The following is a 25,320-nucleotide window of genomic DNA, read 5'->3' on the forward strand; positions in this document are numbered from 1 at the left end:
TGAACGATGCCTAGAGCTAAAGAACATGAAAACAAGGTTAGTGTAGTAACGCACAGATCTCAGCATTCTGATGCACACATTGAATAGGTCCAAGCTTAAACTTGTGTTTCACTGCCTCTCATTGGATGATATGCCTTGTGGGGTAATTAGAACTTTCATTAGTTTGGGCTGTAACGCTAGGGTATTGCTGGTGAATCCAACAGGATGTGATAGTTGAAATTCTAATAGTTGTTTTGACAATAGTTGTAATTGGACTAAAAAAAAGACTACTTAAGTCCTTGACAAGAGAGCGAAGAGATAGAGCAGTGATGGCATTGTAGAGAATTTGTTTATAAAAAAAAAATCCCTAACTAAAAGGAAAACGAAGCTGCAGGCAGAGGCCTAGGAAAGCTTGGTCTCCACCTGCAAGTGTGAGGATTTTGGCAGGCAGCCAATCCTACTTGGCACACTAGAAACACTCTGCCAAGCCTGGAATTGAACATCTAACATGAAGGATGGATTGACCATTTAGAAAAGATCTTTAGTTTAAGGGCAGCCACAATGAAAACTAAGGATGTCACTCCAATATTCTCCCATCTACTGAACTTAAATGAAGTGAACTAATGTTTGCCGTATGTAAATGTCCATCCAACAACACCCCGGGTATGTACTTATATAAGGAGACATCTCTGTTTTGGGCTCCTTTAATCACAAATAGTAATAATTCTGCTTGTAAATTTGGGCTTCTGCAGTCCGAGCGTTCAGTCAAAGTGCCTATTTTAAAAAAGGGTAATTGAGACTATCGTCATTGCTATCATCCAATTTAATTGTTGGATTAAATAGTTAAAATAATAGAAAGACCTGTGCTGGATAGACTATTGCTGTGGACTTTCTGAGATGCAGCATGGGTTACAGTCAGGGGCAGGGACTAAAGAGCAATATTTAAATTTACATCTTTTAGTCTGTAAGTATACTGTTGCTAAATCATGCCCCCTACACCTGGCCTTTAAGGGCCTGTCATGTGCCTTCAACAGCGTTAATAACATCAACCCTGTGGTCACCGTTACTTGCTAAAGATCTAGACAAAGAAACGGTGGATTTACTCTGGGCCCTGCATCAAGATTTATCAGCTTCAGTTAGATTCAGGGATAAGGGAGAATGCACCAGTCTCTTTGATCTAGTCCAGGGCACAGGAAGGGCGCATAAGGGCCGCAATCTTGTTCTTGTTAAAGCTATACAATAGCGACCTCGAGGGAAGGTTTATTGAGAAAGGGTAGGACATGCTAACGGTAAGGAACAAAACCATTTCCGTCCTCCTATTTCGAGATGACGTGGTTCCAGTGGCACAATGGCCTGTAAAAAAAATCAATTGGTGCTTTTGTTTGATTCACGGAAGAACTAAATCTTGATGCTATCCTCAGTAATACCTTTTAAATGGCGTGTGGAAGTAAAACCTTGAAGATGCTTATTTTTTCTACCACGGGTCACTCCATAGAGAAAGTCTATAATTTCTCTTCTCTGGAAGTGACCTTTAATTCTGTATGGACGTGGAACCCCTGTACATTAAATAGACAACAATCTTTGCACAATTCTCAGTCTTCTTTTTTAAATTGAAAGTCAATATAGGCAATAAACCGATTATGTCCCTGATGGAAATTTAAAATAGGAAATGTACCCCAGTGCTGAAATAAGTGCCAGTTTTGGGGATAGAGGAAGGTGAGCAGCCTCCAGGTGGAAGACAATAGTGTTTCATGATGTCTTTTGCGTGTTCCCCTGGAAGTTCTAACTATGTTACCCATAAAGACCTCGGCAGGTTTGGTAGAGGATCATATTAAATTGGCTCCTCTTTTATGGTGGTGCTCTTTTTCAGTAAATCAACATTTCCCTGAACAAAGACATTATACAGGACTGTTTATCTCTTGAGCATGGTTTGAGAATCCTGTGGATTTTGTTAATAGTGACAAGAACTAGATATCTGAGCAGACCATGCCATTGCACAAATCCAAACAAAATACTAATTAAATCAGTAAAATACAAATTTTCTAGAAGCATGGATTAGGGAGAGCGCTGCTGTACAGCTTAATAAGCCAAGTAATAGAGATTGCGTATTGACTCAAATTAATTGAGATTTGGAGCCATCTCTGGATCTGCTACCAAATTCTTGCAAAAAACAGCTCCTTACCAGATTTAGATTTGGATCAGATGGTTGTTAAGCTTCTCCCTGAACAAATACGACTCTGGGTCAATCTGTAACTGCCCGTGCAATGAAAGTTCTATTTGGACTTTATTGCGTTTTAAATTGATTTGCAAATTCTATGGTGTCTTTTCAAACAAGTTCCTATTTCCAAATTCGTGAAAATTAGGAATTTAAAGATTTAGACTGGTCCTAATTTTTCTACAATTGTTTTCCTCAGTGGAATTATGCCTCAGAGTGTCTCATTTTTTTAAAATGGTCTCCTAGCCACTGTAAGTCTTAAATTTTTTATCTATTCGAAGTGTTTAAGGTCTGTGCTTGGTTGATTACAAAACTGATTTCCACGTCTGATTGATTTATGTCTTGTCTTATGGGTTGTGATTTTAAAGTTTTAGGAAATTTATTGTTTTGATATTTACTTTCATGATTAACAAATAAAATTACTGACTAATGAATTCAAACACTCCTTTCGTCACCTTGTGTTTGCCTGACTTCTTTACAACAATAAGATTTGGGTGATCTCGTTCCACTGGAGGAAAAGACAGGATGGAAGCTAGCATGGCCACCCAGGAGGTGGCTATATCAGTTAGGCTATGTTCAATTCATTACAATTACTTACATAAAGCCTACTACACCGTAGGGATGCTCAGAAAGAAGGGTAGAGAAGCCTCTCCTGAGATTCTAAGTGGTCACTCAAACACAGAAGGTTTCCTTCATGTGGCCCAGAGCTGCTAACTGATCCACAAATATTTTCTTCCAACAATAACTAAAGCAATAAGCTGACCCACTGATCCTCACATAAGATGGTGTTCATGAGTATAATACAGGACCTGTGGTGCGGGGGCGGAGGGAAGACGGCTTTAGGAGCACAGGTACTCCCTTTGATTAAAGGAACATCACTAAGTATTAGCAATCAGAAGGAACCCCACCACTCGGAGAGAGGGTGGTGCTATGGATAAATATTCACAAATCAAGGAACCAAAATACTGTGCCTATGGATCACACTGTTAGCATGAGAAGATTTGGAAGCCATGGTGGGAACACTTCCATATTTTTGTTTCTAATGCCTAAACCTACCATACATTTGATAGGTAAGTCCCAAATATATTCAACTGTTGTACCAATACATGTTTACTGCTGTAATAGTGTCATTTGATGATATGAAAGCAGTGCATTTTCTGCCACGTTTAAACTTAATAAAAAGAGTACCTTAAAAAAAGCATGCACTTATGGACAAGCACCCCTAATGATTATAAAATATGCAAGATAGCCAGTGATGAAGGGCAATGACTGTGCTAACAGCATGAAACTGCAGTCCCCTGTATGACAATGACAGCAAGTCATAACCATAAATCACAGTACTCCTACACATCAATCAATCAATCAAAAAAGTTATAGAGCGCGCTACTCACCCGTGAGGGTCTCAAGGCGCTTGGGAAGTGTGGGCCACCAGGAGTCGTCCCATGTGGTTTTGTTGGGGCCGAAGATGATGATCTCGGTTTTGTTGGAGTTAAGCTTGAGGTGGTTAGTTGTCATCCAGTTGGCGGAGTCGAGGAGAGCAGCGTGTAGGTTGGTTTTGGCGGCGGTGGGGTTGCGGATGAGGGAGAGTATGAGTTGGGTGTCATCTGCGTAGGAGAGGATAGTGATTCCGTGTGATTGGAGGATGTTGGCTAGGGGGATCAAGTAAAGGTTGAAGAGTGTGGGGCTGAGGGAGGACCCTTGGGGGACTCCGCAGATGATCTTGGTAGCGGTGGAGTGGAAAGATGGAAGGCAGACTCTCTGGGTCCGGTCGGTGAGGAAGGAGGTAAGCCAGGCTAAGGCTTTGTGGCAAATTCCTATGTTGTGGAGGCGTGTGCGGAGTGTGTGGTGGCAGACAGTGTCAAAGGCTGCGGAGAGGTCTAGGAGGACGAGGGCGACGGTCTTGCCTTTGTCGCCTTTGGTCCTGATGTCGTCAGTGCATGCGATGAGGGCGGTGTCTGTGCTGTGGTTCTTGCGGAACCCGGATTGTGAGGGGTCAAGAGTGTTGTTTTCTTCGAGGAAGTGGGATAGGCGGGCGTTGACTAGTTTCTTGGCAACCTTGGCGGGGAAAGGGAGGAGGGAGATGGGGCGATAGTTGGAGAGGATCTTTGTTTTGTTTTTTAGGAGAGCTGTGATTTCCGCGTGCTTCCAGGGGTCTGGGTAGGTGGCGGAGTCGAAAGAGGAGTTGATTATGTCGCGGAGTATGGGGGCGATGTTTGGGCTGGCTTTGTTGTAGATGCAATGTGGACAGGGGTCAGAGGGGGGTCCGGAGTGGATGGAGTTCATGTTTTTTTTGGTTTCTTCGTGTGTGGTGGGGCCCAAGTGGTAAGTGTGGTGTGGGGGTCATGAGTGGGGGTTGAGTTGGGTGAGTGAGGGGTGTGTGTGGTATGAATCTGTTGTGGATGTCCAGGATTTTGTGGTGGAAGTGGTTGGAAGTACAATGCTATTATAAAAAGTCAGACCTACTGGCTTTGGTATAGCATCACCACACCAATGAAAGTAAAAATATGTTATAATCACCCAATTCACATACTTTAAATCAAAATAGATGGTACCATCTTTCAATAACGCTCACTTAAACATTTACTTTTTTGTTGTAAATTGAAATCATTACTAAGAAAGCATGATACACCAAAGTCGGCAGCAAGAGGGTTTTTTGCCACCAGATGCACCAAAGACCACAGGGGACTTAAGTAACCAGCAGCCCAAGTGCCAGGAACCCTAACTGCAGGGTCTCTGCAAGGGGGCGGGAATTCCTGTGACACACCACAAAGCGTACTCAGCGCCCTGGCAGCACGTGACACCAGAGTCAGCAGCAAGGCAGGTTTTGGTCCCCAGAGACACCAAAGAGCACAGGGGACTTTAGCAACCAGCAGACCCAGCACCAGAAGCCTTTGTTACAGAGTCACTGCAATGGGGTAGAGTTTCCTGTGTCACACTACAAAGTGCACTCGGCACCCCTGCGGCATGGGACACCAGAGTCAGCAGCAAGGGGATTTTTGCCCCCCAGAGATCCCAAAGACCACAGTGGACTCCAGCAATCAGCAGCCCAAGTGCCAGGAGCCCTCGCTGCAAGGAGGCAGGGCTTCCCCTGGTGCTACAGAGCACACTCAGGACCCCCCACAGTATGGCCCGCGCCCGGGCCAAGGGTGGGCCCATCAGACGCTGCACCAGCCCTCAAACATTTAGTGCAAGGTACTGTATGCTCATTGCATTTAATCATCCTTATTTGTATGGGCCTCTATCACGCCCTTCAAGCCTTAGAGTCTGTACTGAAGGTGAGTCCGTGGTTTTTGTGCTATCGAGGTCGTACATACCCTGTGCATATCCCAGACTCAGTATGGGGAAGCAGAAGGCTATGAAGGTAGCAAAAGGTCCCCTCCACTGCCAAAAATGGTCTTAGTTCAGAGGGTGAAAACTGGGTCATGGACAGGATAGACAATATCCCAGAAGAAGGGGAAGAGATACTAAACACCCCAGTTGACTCGAACACTGCTGCTTCGTCCAAATCCCAGGCTTATCCTGCAAAGAAAAGAAGGACCAAGAAGAAAGTCCCAGAGATGTTTACAAGAAAAATGGGACCTTTTCCACCATCAGTCGATCTTTCTATGGATTCACACCAGTCCCTTAACAACATGGTCCATCGAGTAGCAGGCAATGTGGTGTTTACAGTATACCCAAATGTAATTTGTGAAAATAGGTTAGCTGTTTTAGGTACACAGGACAGAAGCACAAGAGATGTTGGCTTCTGCTGATGACCAATCTAGGGCACCTGTAGATTTAGCAAAACTACTGGAGGCAATTGGGAGGCTCAGGGACAAGGTTATGGTTTTGAAAGATTTTATAACAGCCCTAGAAGTAAAAATTGATGAGATCAAGCAACTAAGGGGGATTCCAAATCTGTCATGCCTGTTTCAACCAGTAGGGGAATTGAAGCCCAAGCAACCAAACTACTCTGTGTAAGGCAAGTCTGTCTCCTCTGCTAATTCCCAGGTTACCTCTCTGTTCCGGGCACGGCTAAACCCCCATACCAATCAGTCCCTGGTTGCCAGGGTCATGCAGTACAACAAGTTTTTCACCCTTCTGGCAGTGGTCCTCCGGAACTAATGAACTCCAAATGTTCAGGGGATGTAGGTGAGGGTATAGGAAAGAAGATATTATTGGTAAGGGATGGGCCTCCGCACAAAACTCGGGGTGGGCCAGGATGGGACACACATGATTACAGCAAAAAGGGCCTTCACCCCATACCCACCAAATTTATTCCACACAGTCCATGTTGCCCGCATAATCAAGTTAGGAGTCTAGAGAATACAAGACAACAGCAGTAAAATTCCAAAGAGGCCCAGTTCTTCCTGGTACGCGTTCCAAAGGTGGGTACATATTTCAAAGATGCAATGAGGGTGTCTCTAAGGAACTGTGGTCTGGTTGATGGGTTATTGTACATGGATGCCCGCAGGATTTGTCATACCCCCACCTGGATCCAGATTCAATAAAGAGGCAATTCTAACATGCAGGACGTCTCTAGACATGGTCTACAGGTTCATGCCGAGTACAATGGTATGGGAGACATGAAATAACTGAGTACCACCTCCTCAGAGGCTAGCCACGGAGGTAGCCCTGCGAATAGGTATGAAGCTATTGAGGAAGAGCCCCTGGGAAGCATAAACCCAGAGACAAAGCGAGTGGGCCACAGTCCTGCGAACCTACTGGCATCCATTAGTGAGACCATCTATGAGGGAGCTGGGCATGCAATGCCTCCTGCTAAGAAGGAGAGAGTCTGTAGGGGGAGCAGGGGTCCATCACGAAAAACCTGAAAATTGAGCAGGCTAATGAAATGCAAATCGGGTCCTGAAATGTAGCTGGGATTGGCACTAAACTGGGGAATGCTGACTGGAGGCAGTTCATAGGAAAATGTAATATCTGCCTCTTTCAGGAGAAATGGAGTGTTGTACACGTCACCAGGAATGGGTATACTTCTTTTTACACTCATGCAGCTCGATCATCCAGATATAGGCCCTCAAGGGGCTTGGCAACATGGATTCGTATAGACCTACAATGTTCAGTTAGGAACTTGTCCACCAGTTCTCTGGATACAAATAAATAAATATGCTTGGTGTAAGAGTGGATTTCATTAGTGGCAATTCCATGCTGTTGATTAACGTTTACAATCTGGCCATAGGGAGGAAAGAAGGAACCCAGGTGATGAATACTATGGAGGATTTCCTGACTGAACATAGGGGCGGTGTGGGAGCTCATTATAGCAGGTGATCTGATTGTTACTTTTGAACCACTCATTTAATATGACCTGGACCTACTGGCAGAATATGACAAAGAATGGAGAATTCCTTCACTAGACCTCCCCCTGTTAAGTGGTGCCAGAGAGAGGCTCAGATTCTTGCTCTTACCCTAACTTTCGATCTAAGAGCCACAAATGGACGGACTCTATCTGATACTGATGGCAAGCATACCTTCAAAAGGCCTGGTAACACTAGCTGTATCAACTATTTTTTAATCCCCTTGAATAGTCAGTTGTATGTTCAGGATATGGTGGTCCTTGAAATGGTGGACAGTGACCATAATGCACTTAGCTTCGTCTTGTTTAGATCCCTTGCTAACACGCCAATAGCCCAGGGCCTACCCCAAACAGGGAACGTTAAACTTTCTAATAATGGCGATGCCATCAAATGGGGATGGGCTGAGAAGCATTCTGAACTTGTGGAGGGTGTGAACTCTATGGCAACAAAGCATGTAGAACTATTGAATAATCTTGCCCCAGAGAAGAGAGGGTTGCTTTGGGCAATAACATAGGAGTTGTTGGCCCAAAACATCAACGGCCCACACATAAGGCAGAAATAATTCCCCTGGTCCACTAAGGCATGTAGGGCAGCCAAAACTCAATTACTGCAAGAGATCAAGACCAGGGATAGGCCACAGCTTGTGGCTTGCAGGGCAAGTTTTAAAAAAGAATTGGAAAGGGCCAAGAGGGACAGGGAAGACTCCCTGGGAGGAGCGCTCCCAAGCTCTGTCTACCAAGGATAATGTAAAATGTTTGGCCAATCTGGTTTTGAAAACTAAATGTGGCAAGAGATCTGTGGAATACTTTGTACAATCTAAGGAATTGGTTTCCCATCTTAGTGATTTAAACTCCTGTCTGGATGTCCAGGGGTGGGCTGACATGAATCCCCGGTTGGCAGAAAAACTCAAGGACCAAGACAGCTCAGAGGTAACCCTTGGAGAGCCAAAGGAGACTATTAGCTCTATGTTGCGTAGGGAAAGCACCTGGTCACAACCAGATCCCAAATGAGCTTTACAAACTTAATCTGGGTGTCTGGGGTTCTTATATGAATCATGTCTTGAATGCAATTTTAAAGGGCATGCCGGACCTCCTGGCTGAAATCATTCAAATTAACAAAAATGGTCAACACAATAGCCCTAGTAAATATATCAGTCTTATCAACTTCTCCCAGAAGATTCTGTAAATAAATTTGGAATCACATTTTAGAGTGGACAGGGGAGGACATTGTTCTATCTGAGTTGCAGGTCGGATTCAAGAGCGGTATCAGTATAGTAGATCAGATTTTTCTGCTTCAACTGTCTCTTTTGGAAGATTGTAACAGTAACCAGGGGACTATTTTTTGCCACCTTCGGCGACCTACATGCAGCCTTTGACTTAGTACCTATGGTCATGCTTTGGATAATATTGGATAGGATGGGTATCCCGTCCAATATATTTGCTATTCTTTTAAGGCTGCATGAGGAGCACTAAGATGCCTGTGTGAGATGGGGGAATAAGCGTCAGCTTACCCCAACCATAAGTATCCAAAAAGGAGTTAGGCAGGGATGTGTACTGGCTCCCACCCTGTTCTCCCTTTATATAAATGATGTTGTAAGGAAGCTGGCCAGGGATGGATATGTTGTTGCTCCCAGGACGGGGACCTGGAAAGTGCCACCTCTACTTTTTGCGGAAGACACTCTCCTGATTTCTAAACCGTTACGTGGGGTGCAGCAGCCATTGGAAGATTTTAACATTTTTTGGCTGGAGGGGGATTGAAACTCAATGGTGTGAAAAACACATTTATGGTCTTTAACCCTGCTAAAACTGCAAACTCTCTGTTGACACAGTCCCAACAGAGCAAGTATCTAACAGTTATTACCTAGGGCTAAGGAACACCCAGCCTAGATTGGTCCATACCGTTCTGCAAAGCTGATTGCCCGCTAATGCATTAGTCGTCCAAACTGCTAAAGATATACAAGAAAACCTGTTCCAAGAAAACTGATCGGGCAATAGAGATTTATAATATCAAGGCTCTGGGCGTAGCTCTATACGGAGTGGAGACTGTAGCATCCTATCTCACTCTAAGAACAGGTTTTTTTCAGGCAGCTATTCACGTTCCCAAACAGCACACCACTGGTCCTATTGTATATAGGTGTGAATAGATCTAACCAAGGCTCTCCTCACTGCTGAAAGAGACCTTGCACCACCTCCTGATGGAGACACCATTTGTAATCAACTAGGCATCTTGGGTCAGCCAGCCCGCCATGTGTTGAACTACAAACCCAGGACAGAGACTGAAACATCAGTCCTGTTCCTTGTCTCCCAGGCTAAGAAGGGCTTTCAGCACCATAAGAGGAATGTGGTGACCCCCTTAGACAAGGTGGAGGAGGTGGCATATATGGTGGTGGCATATATGGTGAAGGAGGTATAGGAAAATGAGCTGGATGTGGCCTCTGTTCTGATATTTGCTGTGCTTGGGAGGAGGTGTAGGTCTCCAGAGGAAGCTGCTCTTCAAAAATGAGTTTCCTCTTCCTTAGAAGTGTGTTAAACAGCTTAGGTGGAAGCTTTGTTGATATCTTCTAAAGCTGTGGATGGATGAAGAGTCTCTTTTGCAGAGTGCTGAGCTCCTCCTGGAGACGCTGAAGTACTGGCTGCTCTTAATCCTCAACAATGGGGCTGATGCCCATGCATAGTCATAGGAGGAGTCACGATACCTTGTGTCTCCTAAGACTTGGTTGAAGAAAAAAAAAAGTGCACAAAGCCAAACCAAACAGAAGTATGCGGAGTGGGTGTATCTACAGCTACACAGACTGCAAATATACTTTCTTTGCAACTTAATATTTAAAATATACTATGTACTGTTTTTGATGATGAATGTTTAAAACACACTACATAGACGTTTTGCTTTTAACAAATATTATAATATTTGTGTTTAATGAAACATACGTAACCTTTGAAAGATGGGTCAGTCTTGGAAAATATATAACAGAATCCAGTTAGCAAGATTTTCACTGCTCCCTGTTGGAGAAAGAGAAGAAAAAACACAACAGGTCAGATCCCATGTAATGGAGGCTCAAACAGAGAAAACTCTTCTCTTGCTGTACAGAAACAGGGTACACATAAAGCGGCTCACCTAATAATTCTTCATTTAAAAATGTGTCTGTTTCCAATAATATATTTTTGTCACTAAAATAGTTCAGCTATACACACATTGAAATAGAGAAGTTAAAATGTCATGAAGACCAGTAACACAATTCTATCACATTGACCAAGCTGTATGTTCACAACATGCTGGATCAGCTGACAAAAGCCTTCAAGCAAAATACAAAAACAATCCTGAAAGTCCAAAATCATGGTCAACTGAAGGAGAAAGCCTGTATAAACTGAACATGCAAATTTCCCTAAAAATCTTCATCTACGCATATGGAAGGACTTTGATCTAAAACCTAAAACCATTGAAATTAAACATTTTGGAAGACTATACAACATTCACTCTTCCCCACAATGAAGTGCTTGTGACTAGACATGCTACAAGCAATATCAGGGATATTTCTGGGAAATTACATATTCATCATTAATGAGAACACCTTTTTAACAACTAAGATTTATGGCAGTTGTCGTCCGCACTACATTAGTGTCGGGGGTAACCCTCAGTGCTTCTTCAGAAATAATTCACTTTTACTTTCCTTAACTTACAGGGAAAGGGATTTGTTTCCACTATCAGATATACTGAATTGTTTTGCAATGAAATTGAGCACACAAAGCACTGAGGTCTTCAAATGTATATCCTGGAACGCTTCTGGCATTGCCTCAGGAGCAAGATCTGTGTGCAAGAATGCACAGCTACAGACCAGCATACATATTAACTAGTGGCAGTCGCCTCTAGGTAGTTATAGTTAGGACAATGTTTCCATGGAAAAAGTGTTTTTTGATTTGCCTATATCTTTGTCCCCATTTGACGAATCTTCGCTAAAGTGATTCTTAGTGCGCATGGAAAGTTTTTGTGTGAAAAGCAGGGGCTCATAAAACATTACGTTTCCCATGTTAATTCCCATAGGATCTGTAAACACTTCTAGAGCCTGAAGCGCTGGAGGGAATTACACCAAATGTGGCAGAAAGCTAGCTGTCGGTACGCTTTTTGTTAATTGCTGTAAATCCGTTCAGTAGTTTTTTAGAAACTTAGGGAAATTCAAATGTATATATCTCTGGCCATACAGTATTCACAAACTAAGACAAGCTTGTGCAGGGAAAGTCACAGCTCTGATTGGTTGCCAACACTTCAAACCAGAGTGTTGGAAGCCATCTTGGGACTCGGCTTGAGCAGAGTCACAGATATAAATAATACATTTAAAAAAGGGCCAAGGTAGAGATACCCTGACCCCTTAACACTGGTGGGAGGGTCCCAGAGGGAATCTCCCCCACCCCCCAGAGCAAAAAAACATGTTTTAAAATTATATTTTTGCCAGACGTCTGCCAGATTCACAGCCAAAAACAAAAAAAACAGTGCGGGCTCCGGTGCTTGTTTTTCTATAGGCACCCAGGTGGGCCAGGTCCCGGGGGCATTATTCATTTTGTGTTTGGGGGGGGGCCTCTTGGACCCCCCACAGCTCCGAGGACCACTACCTAATCAGTTTTTTAAAAAATATTTTGTGTGGCCCGCGTCCCCCTGCTGCCATGCGGACCGCCACCTACCCAAGGCTTCCATTTTTACGTATGCTGGAGGCCCAGAGCCCCCCTCCGTGCCCTGGGGACCACCACCTCTCTGGGGCTTTAATTTTTATATATGCGGGGCAGTTGCCTGTGGCTCCACCGCAGGTAGTTATAGCTAAGACATAGTTTTCATAGGAAGAGTTTTTTTTAGTTTTGTGAATAACTTAGGCCCGCTTGACAAATCTTTCTGAAATTTTCAAAACTTATACTTCAGCGGGTTCAGCTGCTGTCTTGAGAGTTTTGGGGTGATCTGTCAAGTGAGGGCGAGAAAAAAAGGGGGGGGGGCGGGGGTGGGGGTCCCCATTCATTTTTCCATAGTTTCTTTTGACATGACTGCAGTTCAAACCACTGAATTGATTTGCACCAAATTTGGCAGTAAGCTAGATCATGTTGTACAGACAGTGCTTTTTGGAATTTGGTGTAAATCCGTTTAGTAGTTTTGAAGATTTTAAACAGTAAAAAACCTATATATCTATGGACGTGGATTCTCCACAATCCAACTGTCCCCGTGCTGATATCTGATTGGCTGATCTGATCAACAAGTGTAGGCAGCCATCTTGGGATTCGGCTTCAGTTAAGTCCCACAAAAAAGTTTTTAAAAAAATAAATTATTTAAAAAAATAAAAATGTAAAAAAAGAAAAGGTGCCAGGGTAGGGTCACCCTAAGCCCCTAGCCTTGGTCTAGGGGCACCTCATGGACCTCGGCAGGACAAAAAAAAAGCTTTTTTTTAAATCTCAGAAAAAATCTGCAGATCTGCAGATTTTTCAGAGATTTAAAAAAAATAGTGGTCTCACCTTTTTTTTTTTTTTAATCTCGCCCCGAGTGGACCATGTCCCAGGGGCATTAGAAGGAGGGGCTCAAAAAGGAGGGGACCGCACAGGACCCCCATCCTAGGACTTATATTATGCCTGGAGACCATCACTTCCCCAAGAAAAATGTTCATTTGTAATGGGGGGAGGCCCGCATGGCCTCCGCCACATCCCCAGGGACTGCCACCTCTCCGGGGTTAAATATGAAAAATATGCAGGGAATCCCGCGAGCTGCCTCCTCCCCTAGGCAACTGATTTTAATTAAGGGGCGGCACCACCGCAGCTCCATGGACCTCCATCTCCCCAGGGTTGAAATAACTTGCTGAAGGGAATCTGTTGCAGCCTCTTCTCCCCTGGGACCACCACCTCCCCAGGGCTAAATTAAAGTTTGGAAGGGGAGCCCCATCTTGTGGAGCCAATAATGGCCCTGGAGATAAGATAAGAGGAAGGACCCCGGTTTGGTGAAGATCTATGTCTTTGTAGTATTGTTGGCCCCTCCAAACCATGGATTCATGTTATCTAAGAATCCTGGAGAAAGATACACGAGGAACAATCACATTGCTTAACACACACAAGGTCGCCTAGGACACTTCCTCATGTTCCATTACGCAGCTGCAGTGTAGAATACAACATAGAGGTTTTTGTGAAAAACTGTGGACTCTTGTTGAATGAACAAGCAGGTGTGGTTTCTTTGTGGCAGAGTCACTCATGCAGTTACTGACAGTCACACAGACACTCACAGACCCACGCAGGCTCAAGCACCCACCCACAGACCCACTCAAACTCATGCACTCACTCACAGACACACTCAAAAACTAATTTACCCACTCACAGACCTACTCAGAGACTTACGCATCGACTCACAGACCCACTCAGCGATTCATGCACTCACAGACCTACTAAGAGACTCACACACTCACTCACCTGATCAACTTACACACTCATGCACCCACTCACAGACCCACTCAGACATTCACTTACCCACTCACAGACCCGCTTAGACTCACACACCCACTGAAAGACCCACATAAACATTCACCCACCCAAAGATTCTCTCACACTCAGGCACACACACACCCACTCTCACACTACATACACCCTCTCACGTCCACTCTCAACCTCAGGCAGACCCTCACACACCCATTCTCACACCAAGAAGCACAGGCCCTGCGACCAACACCCGCTGTGCATGGTCGAAGGCAATACGTGGCATGGGGCTGGGTGGTTATAGGGAGATGGCCCCCCTCACCGTCGAGTGGTTAGTTTAACGTATAGTAATTAAAATGACTTTACATAAAAAAAAAACATAGAAATTCACTGAAAAAACCCCAAAAGGTTGCAGGGAAGTTATAGTTAGGAAATAGAATTAAAAGAAAATATGAAATTCAATGAAAAAAAAGGTTACAGGGACATTCAGTTAGTTCTGAATTTAATTGTAAAAAATCTTAGAAATTCAGCAGTTATAGTTAAAAGAGTTATTTCAAGTAACTAAAACCCGCACCCTAAGGTAACTATAACTTGCGCCCTCTCCATGCACTCCTATTTAGCCCAGATATTACAGCACTCATGACAATTTCTATAACGTTATTAAAAATATAAATGAAGCATTCACAGACAAATGAATGAAAAAAACTGTGCATGGCGGGCCGCGAATTATAGTTACCTTAGGGTGCAAGTTATAGTTACTTGAAATAAATCTAACTATAACTGCTCAATTTCTACGTTTTTGTACGAGTAAATCCAGAATCTAATTATAAAGTCCCTGTAAACTCTTTTTTTTTCAGTGAATATATTTTTGTTTTCACAGAAAAAAAACGGATGGTAAAGTAACATTATAGCTAGGTGAAATGATCAGTAACAACGTTAACGCTTTAAACTCTAAAAAACAGAAATTTACCGGTTATAGTTATCTTAAGTAACTATAACTCCATAACTCATGTTCTAAGATAACTATAACTCACTCAACCGCCATGCACAGTTTTTTCATCAATAATTTCGCTGCAAATATTGCAGTGATATTATCAATGATGTCATAGTAGATGTAATGAGTGATGTAATATGTGGGGTAAATAGCAGTGCATGGCGATGGTGTGAGTAATTATCTTAGAGAGCGAGTAATATTGTTACAAAGGTGGGGAGTTGACCAGAAGTCCAGGCCACGGTGGTGCATTGCGGGGGTTGGCCACAGGGCCTGGCCTGTGGCCAGCCCCTAGAAAGGCAGCCAATCCCACACTTCCACACGGGCTTCAGTTGTGCATGGCAGGGGGAGGGGGTTGGCCACAGGGCATGGCCCTGGGAGCCCCATCCCCCTGGGCCTTTTTGCTATTTCTTTCAGGGGTGGGGGTGCAGGCCCTCCGATCTTAATATGGGTCTGGGGACCCCACTCCCCAGGTTCACATATATATATATTTTTTTTTAATAACTATTTTATTGAGTTTGTTAACAACAAAAAGATAAAAACAGTGCAGTGCATATCATTCCGAGATATCACAATATCTGTTTATCCCCTGACTGGAGGAAGATGACATATGGAGCAAACCCAATAACAACAAAAAGATAAAAACAGTGCAGTGCATATCATTCCGAGATATCACAATATCTGTTTATCCCCTGACTGGAGGAAGATGACATATGGAGCAAACCCAATCAGTGCAGCAGCAGATACCCCCAGCCTCCCTGCCCAAGGACTTCCTATGTAACCAATTTGTTTATATACGATGATTACCAGCGTTACAACATCACCACAGTTGGTTGTCACCTTTTTTTGAACAGCATAACATTAGATTAGCCAGGCCATTATGTCCGTCAGTGCCCAATCCTCCCTGCGTGTCATTCTCATGTACTGCTCTTCAGAAGTACCCTATTCCAGTACATCACGGACCCAATAAGGAACAGATGGGCTTCGAGTACTCATCCAGCCTATAGCCACCCTACGCTTAGCCAGCACCAGAGGGAGCTATGCAAGACTATATGGGACGCGCCTTCCCCGTGGTCTTCGCAGTACACCTAAAAGACAGGTCAGAGGTATTGCTTCGAGCCCCAAACCTGTGACCCCGTCTATCTTTCGAACCACCACCTACCAAAATCGCTGCACCTCCCTACAGGACAAAGCCAAGTGGAGAAAGGAGGCACTTATCGCCCCACATCTAGGACACCCGATCTCTCTTGTCGGGTCAACTTTGTTAAGACGAGCAGGTGTAAGATTTACACAATGAACAAAATTAAAATGCAATAGCTTAAATCTGTTGTTACAAGAAACTGCGCAGCAGCGACAGCACCATATCCCAGTCCACGTCCTCTAGGGGATCCTCTAGATCTCAATCCCATGCCCAGCGTGCTACACACTCCACACCTGGTTGATCCCCCCAAAGTGTTTTATAAAACAGGGCAATCATGTGGAACTCCTCACCCCAAATTATCAGCCCATTCAACACCTTTGATGTTGGGGAGCCACCAGGAATCCAGACCAGACTTCTCAAGCCATGCTCTCCATCTTGGACCACTGCAAGAACTGACCAGTGCTCAATCCAAACGTATTTTGCGCCTCCTGAAAGGGGATAAACTTCCCACTGGGGTATAAGTCACCTGCCACTAGACAGCCTTCCACTGTCCAAGCATCCATTGACATTAGAGTATCTATATTCCTAAAAGGGGCTAAGTTTCAAACCTTCAGATCATTATCAAATGGGGCGTGGCAAATTACTTTAACGGCTTGCTCCCAAATCCATGCAGTAGTTTTGACCAGATAGGGGACAGCAGTCTCCGACCGACCACCCGTCATCAATAAGTGCACCAACGACTCTCCTCCCAACATGCCCGCAAATAGTCGCTTCTCTCAGATCCGACTGAGTTATCCACTGTAGAAAAATGGCTCCATGTTGCAGTTATCCCCCACTTTTTGCCTGGTATTGATGCTGACTTGACTTGAGAGTGTGCTGGAATCCTGCTAACAAGGCCCCAGCACCAGTGTTCTTTCACTAAAAATGTACCATTGTGTCCACAATTGGCACACCTCTGCAACACAGATAAGTCCCTTGTAAAAGGTACCTGTGGCACCAAGGGCACTGTGACCAGGAAAGGTCCCTAAGGGCTGCCTCTTGTGTTGTGCCGCCCTTAGGGACCCTTCACCTAACACATGCACACTGCCATTGCAGATTGTGTGTGTTGGTGGGGAGAAAAAGGGGAAGTCGACATGGCATCCCCCTCAGGAATGCCATGCACACAAAATATTGCCAGTGGCATAGGTAAGTCACCCCTCTAGCAGGCCTTAAAGCCCTAAGGCAGGGTGCACTATACCACAGGTGAGGGCATAGCTGCATGAGCAATATGCCCCTACAGTGTCTAAGCCAAACCTCAGACATTGTAAGTGCAGTGTGGCCATATTAAGTATAAGGTCTGGGAGTTTGTCAAAACGAACTCCACAGTTCCATAACGGCTACATTGAATACTGGGAAATTTGGTATCAAACTTCTCAGAATAATAAACCCACACTGATGCCAGTGCTGGATTTATTAAAAAAACAAAATGCAAACAGAGGGCATCTTAGAGATACCCCATGTATTTTACCCCAATCCTACAGTGCAGGACTGACTGGTCTGTGCCATCTTGCCACTGAGACGAGTTTCTGAGGACTGACCCGCACCTAAAGGACCAAGAAACTCCTGAGGACAGTGTCTCTGTCCAAATCTGCAACAAAGAAACCAACTTTAAAGAAGACTCCAGACTTACTCCGGAGGCATGAGTCTTCACACTCTGTACCCAACATCCCCGGCTTGTGTCAAGAGAAACCAACACAGCAGAGAAGACCCCCAGGTGGCTCCAACGACGTGGACACCCTGAGTCGATCTCCCTGTACCCCCACAGCGATGCCTGCAGAGAGGATGCTGAGGCTCCCCCTGACCGTGACTGCCCGGTAACAAAGTAACCGGACGCCTGGAAAAAGCACTGCACCCCCAGGACCAAGAGGAACCAACCACCAGTGCAAGAGTGACCAGCAGGCATCCCTCATCCTAGCCCAGTTGGTAGCTGGCCAGAGAAGCCCCCCTGGTCCCTGCCGGTATTGCCAGAGTGACCCCCGGGTCCCTACATTGACTTCAATACAAAACACAACGCCTTGTTCACACACTGTACCCGGATGCCGCTGAGTGTATTCTGTGTGCCTGTTTGGGACTCCCCCTTGCTCTACAAAACCCCTCCGTCTGCTCCCCGAGGACGCAGGTATTTACCTGCTAGCAGACTGGAACCGGAGCACCCCTATTCTCCATAGGCACCTATGTTATTTGGGCCATACTTTGACCTCTGCACCTCACCGGCCCTGTGTTGCTGGTGCTCGGTGCTTGGGGTTGTCTTGAACCCCCAACAGTGGGCTGCCTATGCCCAGGAGACTGAACTTGTAAGTGCTTCACTTACCTGAGAGACTAACCAATACTTACCTCCCCAGGAACTGTTGATTTTTGCAGTGTTCACTTTTAAAATAGCTTATTGCCATTTTTGCCAAAACTGTGTACATTACTGTTTTAATTCAAAGTTCCATACTTACCTGTGTGAGGTACCTCACAATTTTGCCCTTACCTACATTCTGAATCTTTTGGTTCTAAAATAAATTAAGAAAATAATATTTTTCTATATAAAAACCTATTGTCCAGGAGCTAAGTCTTTGAGTGTGTGTGCTCATTTATTGCCTGTGTGTGTGTACAACAAATGCTTAACGCTACCCTCTGATAAGCCTACTGCTCGACCACACTACCAGAAAATAGAGCATTAGTATTATCTAATTTTGCCATTATCAACCTCTAAGGGGAACTCTTGGACTCTGTGCACACTATCTTTCACTTTGAGATAGTATATACAGAGCCAACTTACTACATCAACTTTGCAGCATGTTCTAAGTGTCCTGCATAATAATAGTGTCTAATATTTGGGATAGCCAACCCTCCGTCTTCCATGTCCCTCTGCAGCATGGATAACGCCACCCTGCTACGAAGCCCAGCCCAATAAAATCAACAAACTGCCCAGATGACTGAAAAGCCGAGGTGCTAACGGAAACAAAGAATTCTGCCCAAGATAAAGACACTGCGGCAAGAACACCATCACTATGAGAGGCAGCTTATTCCAGAACAAAACAGGGCGCTCCAGACCAGTCACCACCCACTCTACATTGTGTGTCACATGCGCCGCCACCATATGAGGGACCTATATACCCAGGTATCTAAAACTTTCGAGCTCCCACCTGAGCCCCACCACCGACAAACCCTCCAACAGTGCACCACATAATGACCCTAAAGGAAACAGAAGCGACTTCTTCCTATTCACCTGAAGACCAGATATAGCCCCAAATTCCTTCAGCAACCGTAACAATAAAGGCACCGAAACACGTAGCTCTCAGATATCAATGCATCATGAGCATGAGTAACCTGACCCACCTCAACGCCCCAGGACACCAATTCCTCACGAAGCCAGACCACCAGTGGTTCCACCGCTAAAGGGAAAAGAAGCAGTGCATTGGGTATCCCTGCCTGTATTCTCTGCCAATAGCCCAGGATTTCAGGAGATCTCCACCCCCCCCCCCCGAACGCGTGCAGTGGGATCAGTGTACAGCAAATGAACCCAAGCACAAAACAGGGGGCAAAATCCCATTCCCTGCAGCACCAACAGTAAGTAGCCCCACTCCACTGTATCAAAAGCCTTCGCTAGGTCCAATGACACCAACACCGATTCGTCCTCTGCCCTCATGGTTTCATGCAAAACATGTGCCAAATGACGTAAGTTGTAAGTCGTACTACGACCAGGAGTAAAACCACATTGATCATCATGCACCAAGCCCTGAATCACTCCACGTAGCTGAGCAGCCAAAATTTTACACAGAATCTTGACATCACTATTGAGCATAGTGAGCGGGCGATAAGAGGAGTCACCAGAACCCCCACCAGGCTTAAGCATTAAGCAGACAACGCCTTGACGCATGGTCTCTGGGAGAATACCCCCGCTCCAGGGCTTCCTCATACACCGCCAACAGCCTCTCTCTCTCAAATGAAGAGAAAATGTTTGGTACAACTCAATCGGGAATCCATTCTCACCAGGCAATTTAGATTTCAACAATGCCTTCTGTTTGAAGAAGGTACACCTCCACAGCCACAGTTTCTATCTTCCCCTCTAGGGCCACCCTAGCACACTTTATAGCAGCTAAAAGTTCAGCACGCGAGGGTTCCTCTGCAGTGGCTGGCGCTGCGGTAACGGGGTAGGCGTAGTATATTGTTCCTTAGTGTTCCCTGCAACTAAGTGGTTTGCCGATGCCGCCCCATATCACCATCACCTTAGAAATAATAAGATGTAGCACCACTGTACCTGACTCATAGGGACAGAGATGAAGCTCCGTTGAGTTGCGACACCCTTCAAATAATGCAGATAAATCATCTTGCCCCGAATATCCACAACAAAGGGCTGCTTTAATGTCCACGTAGCCATGCTGCCAGCCCAGACCTCATACAATTCAGGTGTGTTAAATGCATGCAACGTCGTAGGTCCCAAACACCTCTACACAACGGCGCTGCACCAGGGCCACAGTAGACACTCCACTGGTTCAGAGCAGATACAGACCAATTCCCCAAATGGCGACCTCTGTAGTCTCACCTCTAGAAAGCGCCACAGTTTGCTGGGCTACCCCCAGCCACTCCTCTGCAGCCCAGAATAAGCTATTCACTGTTGTGCACCCGGGGCCTCCGCTCCTCACCATCTGCCGATATTGCCCCCAAGCCCCAATCTCACACCGATCATCAATGCAGGAGGCGACAGATCGGGCCCCTTCCAAAATCACACAGCGGGGTGCGCCGGAACTCCACAGCCCATGCATGCCGTGGGAAACGGGCCCACGAGTCGTCCCTCGCCCCCTCTGCCGGGGAACCAGGCACCAGCACAGAGTCCAGCCAGACAGGGAAGAGAGTCCGTCCAGGATGGCCAAGACAAGGCCCTCCAACTTGGCACCCGGCCGCTCTCCACGAGGTTCAGGCCCAGCCTCCACACGCCATCCAAAATGGGTTCCACCGGAGTCCCAAATCAGGGTATGGGCCTACCATGTAGGTCAGAGCACTACCCCTAGCTGTTTGGGGGGGGGGGGGTACCTCACCACTCAGGCACCCCAGGTTTCCTTAAGGATCACACCGGAAAGGCAGAGCTCATGAGAGACTCGTCCTGCCGGCCATCTCACTTGGCAACGCCCCCCCAGGTTCACTTATATTTAAAGGGGAGGGAGGTTGCCTCGTCCCCCTCCCTGAACCTCATTAGGATTTGGGGACCCCATCCCCCCCAGGGCATTTTTTTTTCCCCATTAGGGGATGGATGCCACATGCCCCTCCCCCCCCCGGAAGCATTTTTAGGCCTTTAGGACCTCATCTACAAGGGCCATTTCTTAAAAAAATAGGCGGGCGACCACCCAGCTTCCCTGAGCCGCTATCAGCCCTGAGGAACTCATCCCCTAGGACCCACATTTCTTAAAGATGGTGCCCAAGTGCCCATCCCGGGCATCCACCATATTCTTCTTAGGGGCTACCCGCATGCAGCAGGAGCCGTCATTGCTTCTGCCCAGAGGGATTACCTAATGCTGCTTCCTCCCAGTGGGAGCAAAATTTTAATCTGTTTCCCTGCCCACGCTTGTGAGGGCACAGAAACAGAACAAAGGTCTTCTCACAGCCAGCAGGAGCGTTTTCAAAGCTCCCATCAACTGGAAGCAGACTTTGTGTTTGTTCCCGATTGGCAAAAGGATTGAAAGGGCTCCCATCAAGCAGGAGTAAACCCAGCGTACTCTGCCCTTGTGGGAACAGAAACTTTTATGTTAGTGAGCCGGTCCTGGGGATGAAGTCCCAGGGCCATTAATGGCCAAGGGATGAGCACTGCGGGGGGCCCCCTCCCTTTTACTTAAGTTTTGTGACCCAAGGCAATGGGGTCCCAGTAGCCTTTAGGGGCTCAGGGAGGGGAGCCATTCAGCCCCTTTCCCTTTAAAGATATGCCGGGTCCTGGGGAAGGGGTCCCCAGCACTGAAATTGGCCTGGGGAGGGGTTGCATGCACACCCTCCTCTCCCACAAAATAAACCCCTCTTCTTCCGCCCCAGGCCCTGACCCATCCTAGGGATTTTTTACAGAAAAAAAGCATAGGAGTCTGTGCTCTTTTAAAAAAAATGTTTTTATCGCTGATCATCTGAGAAATCACAGCAAAAAACAAATAAAAAGTATTTGGCCCCAGCCGGGGACCCCACCACCAGGCCTATGGGGTCAGGGTATTCCTACTTTGTCTCCTTATGTCTTTTTTTCTTTTCTTTTTTAGGATTCCTGAGATGGCGGTCACCACATAGCCGGAGGAGTTAGCCCAACAACTGTCCTTCCTTTCATGTCTAAATGCAAAACACCTCTCAGAGAAGGTACCGTCATTGGGCCAACTCCTGTAGGTATGTGCTGAAGAATTTCCGCATAATATCTGCGGTTGCGATGAGCGGTATTTTTTCTATTTGAGTTCTATTCTTGTGAGGAGACACACAAGGCTGTTATGAATGCATAGAACTGAATGTTGCGCCTTACTTACAGGGAAGAACTGCTCCCTTGGGGATAAGTGGCAGCCCATGCAGGGCAAAATTCCGGAGGAAGGAATCAGATACACTAACCATTGAATGTGGTTTAAATATCATCATGTATCCTGATGTTTTTCTGAAAATGCCTGTATTAAAACACATATACAGCCATTTGGAACTAACTAAATATATGGCATGCAAGTATGGTGGCCGTAAAGGGAGTGTTCAACCCAGATGGCAACAGCCCTTTTTCTAGGTCTATGCGTAATTCTCCAATAGAAGCATGTTATGATGAATTTAAATGGAACTGTCACAACGGTGTCTGCTTCACCGAAGTGAGCATTTAAGAACAGCATGTTGCTGAAACACGTTGCTTGCAAAAAAAATCTGAATATGGGACCCCACAGCTGTTTAGCTTTCTTTTTGGAGGTGTTTTGAATCTCATGCGTGGAGCACCCGTGTGAAACTGTGTGTGTGTGTGTGTGTGTGTGTATATATATCTGATCACCACCAAATCGGCGATGGTGCCCATGAGATGCTGTGCCACAACATCCAATATACAACACACTCTCCTCTCAGTCCCTCCAACCAGTGAACATTTGCAATGTTCCCAAACAAACATTGCATGTGTTCACTGGAATAAATGTATCGCCTACTGCTCACACACAGTGCCTGTCTTCTCTGGGAGCAAGAAGAGAAAGTGTTATATATATTCTCATTCTCGCTCTCTCTCCCTCCCTCCCTCCTGGCGGTCGCCAGTAGGTAGTTATAGTTGGGACCTAGTTTCCATATGAAAAGCGTTTTTTGTTTTGCTAATAACTTAGGCGCAGTTTGACGAATCTTCACGAAATTTTCAAAACTAATATGCAACTCACTTCAGATGCTGTGTGGAAAGATTCAGGATGGTCCGCCAAGCGGGGCCGAGCAAAAGGGGGGTCCCAAAACATGTTTTCCCATGCAATTTCCCCCAGGGATTTTAGAGACGACTACAGTCTGAACCTCCTGAAATTACACCAAATGTGGCAGAAAGCTAGCTCTTGGTCCATAACCAGCCCCTTTTGTAATTTGGTGCAAATCAATTCAGCAGTTTTGGAGTTATTAAAGGAAAAAGAAATATAGATATCTAGGGATGCAGATCCACTGAGGATTCTGGTGCATTCACGTATCCATGTGCCAACAGCAATGCTGTGATTGGCTGGCCACAACCAGAGAGTAAAGTTGCAGTTGCCTTTTCTTCATCAGGATCTGGCTCCTAGTTGGGAAATTAGAAAGTGAAAGAAGGGGTCAGGGTAGAGGTACACTGACTCTATGGGACTAATTGGTGGTGGTCTGTGAGGGACCCCTCATTGCCAAGAAATTGTCCAAAAACATGTTTTTAGGCGCATGAGGATCCGCAGATTCCCCCCTGTGGATTCAGACCCCAATTAAAAGAAAGAACATACACTCAGAGACCAAAACGCCTACTCACATACTCACTTAACCATTCACCCACCCATTCACACACCCACTCACACATTCATACAGTCACTCACACAAATACTCAGACCACTCACACTCACTCACAGATCCACACACTCATACAACCACTTACACACCTATAGACCCACTCACACACCAACAAAACCACTCACAACCCCTCACTCACAGACCCACACTACCACTCACACACTCACTCACAGACACACAAAACCACTCTCACAGCCACTCACACACCTATTCACACAGCCACTCCCACACCCACTCACAGACCCAAACTACCAGTCACACACACACACACCCAACACACACATCCACTTACACATCCACACAACCACACACACATCAAGTTAGAGTGATGTTATAGTTATGAAATAGCATAAAAAAACAGACATTCATTGAAAATAACTAACGTTTACAGGGACACTACAAATAGGAATTAGAATTGAAAAAACCTTAGAAATTCACAAAAAAGGTTACACGGGCATTATAGTTAGGATCAGAATTTACACACATGAAACCAGTGAAATTCATCTGTCAGTTTTCAGATCAATAATTTTGTTGCAAATGTTGCAATGATATTATTAAGAATGTCACAGAAGATGCACTTACTGATGTAATATGTGGGGGTAATTAGCAGTGCATAGCGAGGCTGCTACTTATAGTTTTAGGCACGAGATATACTTACGTGAAATAACTAACCGTAACAGCTGTATCTCTTTGGTTTTCTGCGTGTAAATTTGGATACTAGCTATAACATCCCTGTAACTTTTTTTTTTTTTAGAGGAAAAAAAAACCTAATATATATATATATATATATATATATATATATATATATATATATATATATACATACACACCCACACAAACACACACATTTAAGGCATAAAAATGTGATATATGCATGCATATTTGCATATGTAAGTCACTTGTTCATGTATGTGCACATACATATAAGTGTGCATGTTTAAGGAACCTACATAGGGATTTACGGCATTGGGTGTACAGTAACATAGAAACAAGCATTTGCAATGCATTAGTTCTTGCATTTGTGCGAGTTAGAGCTATTGGCATTGTAAATTCATAACTGGACTTTTCTTGCCCCAGTAACTGGTCAACCCTGCCTCATAATGTTGTCTTTTCCTGCCATATAATTCCAGTGGGCTTGCATATAACTAAAGCACTTCTATTTACCTTCTTCCTTCATCTGCAGCAAAAAATAAAAATGTTGCCATTTAACATCCCAATTTAAATCTGCCATGCTAATTCCAATAGAATACCACTATCACCACCCCACCATC

General features: G+C 45.2%; 1 protein-coding gene across 1 annotated transcript in view; it reads right to left on the reverse strand.

Moving 5' to 3' along the window:
- Nucleotides 1-25,320, reverse strand: part of LYST (lysosomal trafficking regulator) — a 2,674,875-nt gene that overhangs the window by 2,089,635 nt on the left and 559,920 nt on the right. Inside the window, 1 exon segment of the mRNA XM_069234946.1 lies at nucleotides 10,418-10,484. Within this exon segment, the coding sequence (XP_069091047.1) occupies nucleotides 10,418-10,484 (67 nt within the window).

Source organism: Pleurodeles waltl, chromosome 5 (genome assembly GCF_031143425.1).
Source record: "Pleurodeles waltl isolate 20211129_DDA chromosome 5, aPleWal1.hap1.20221129, whole genome shotgun sequence".
NCBI classification, from domain to species: Eukaryota; Metazoa; Chordata; class Amphibia; order Caudata; family Salamandridae; genus Pleurodeles; species Pleurodeles waltl.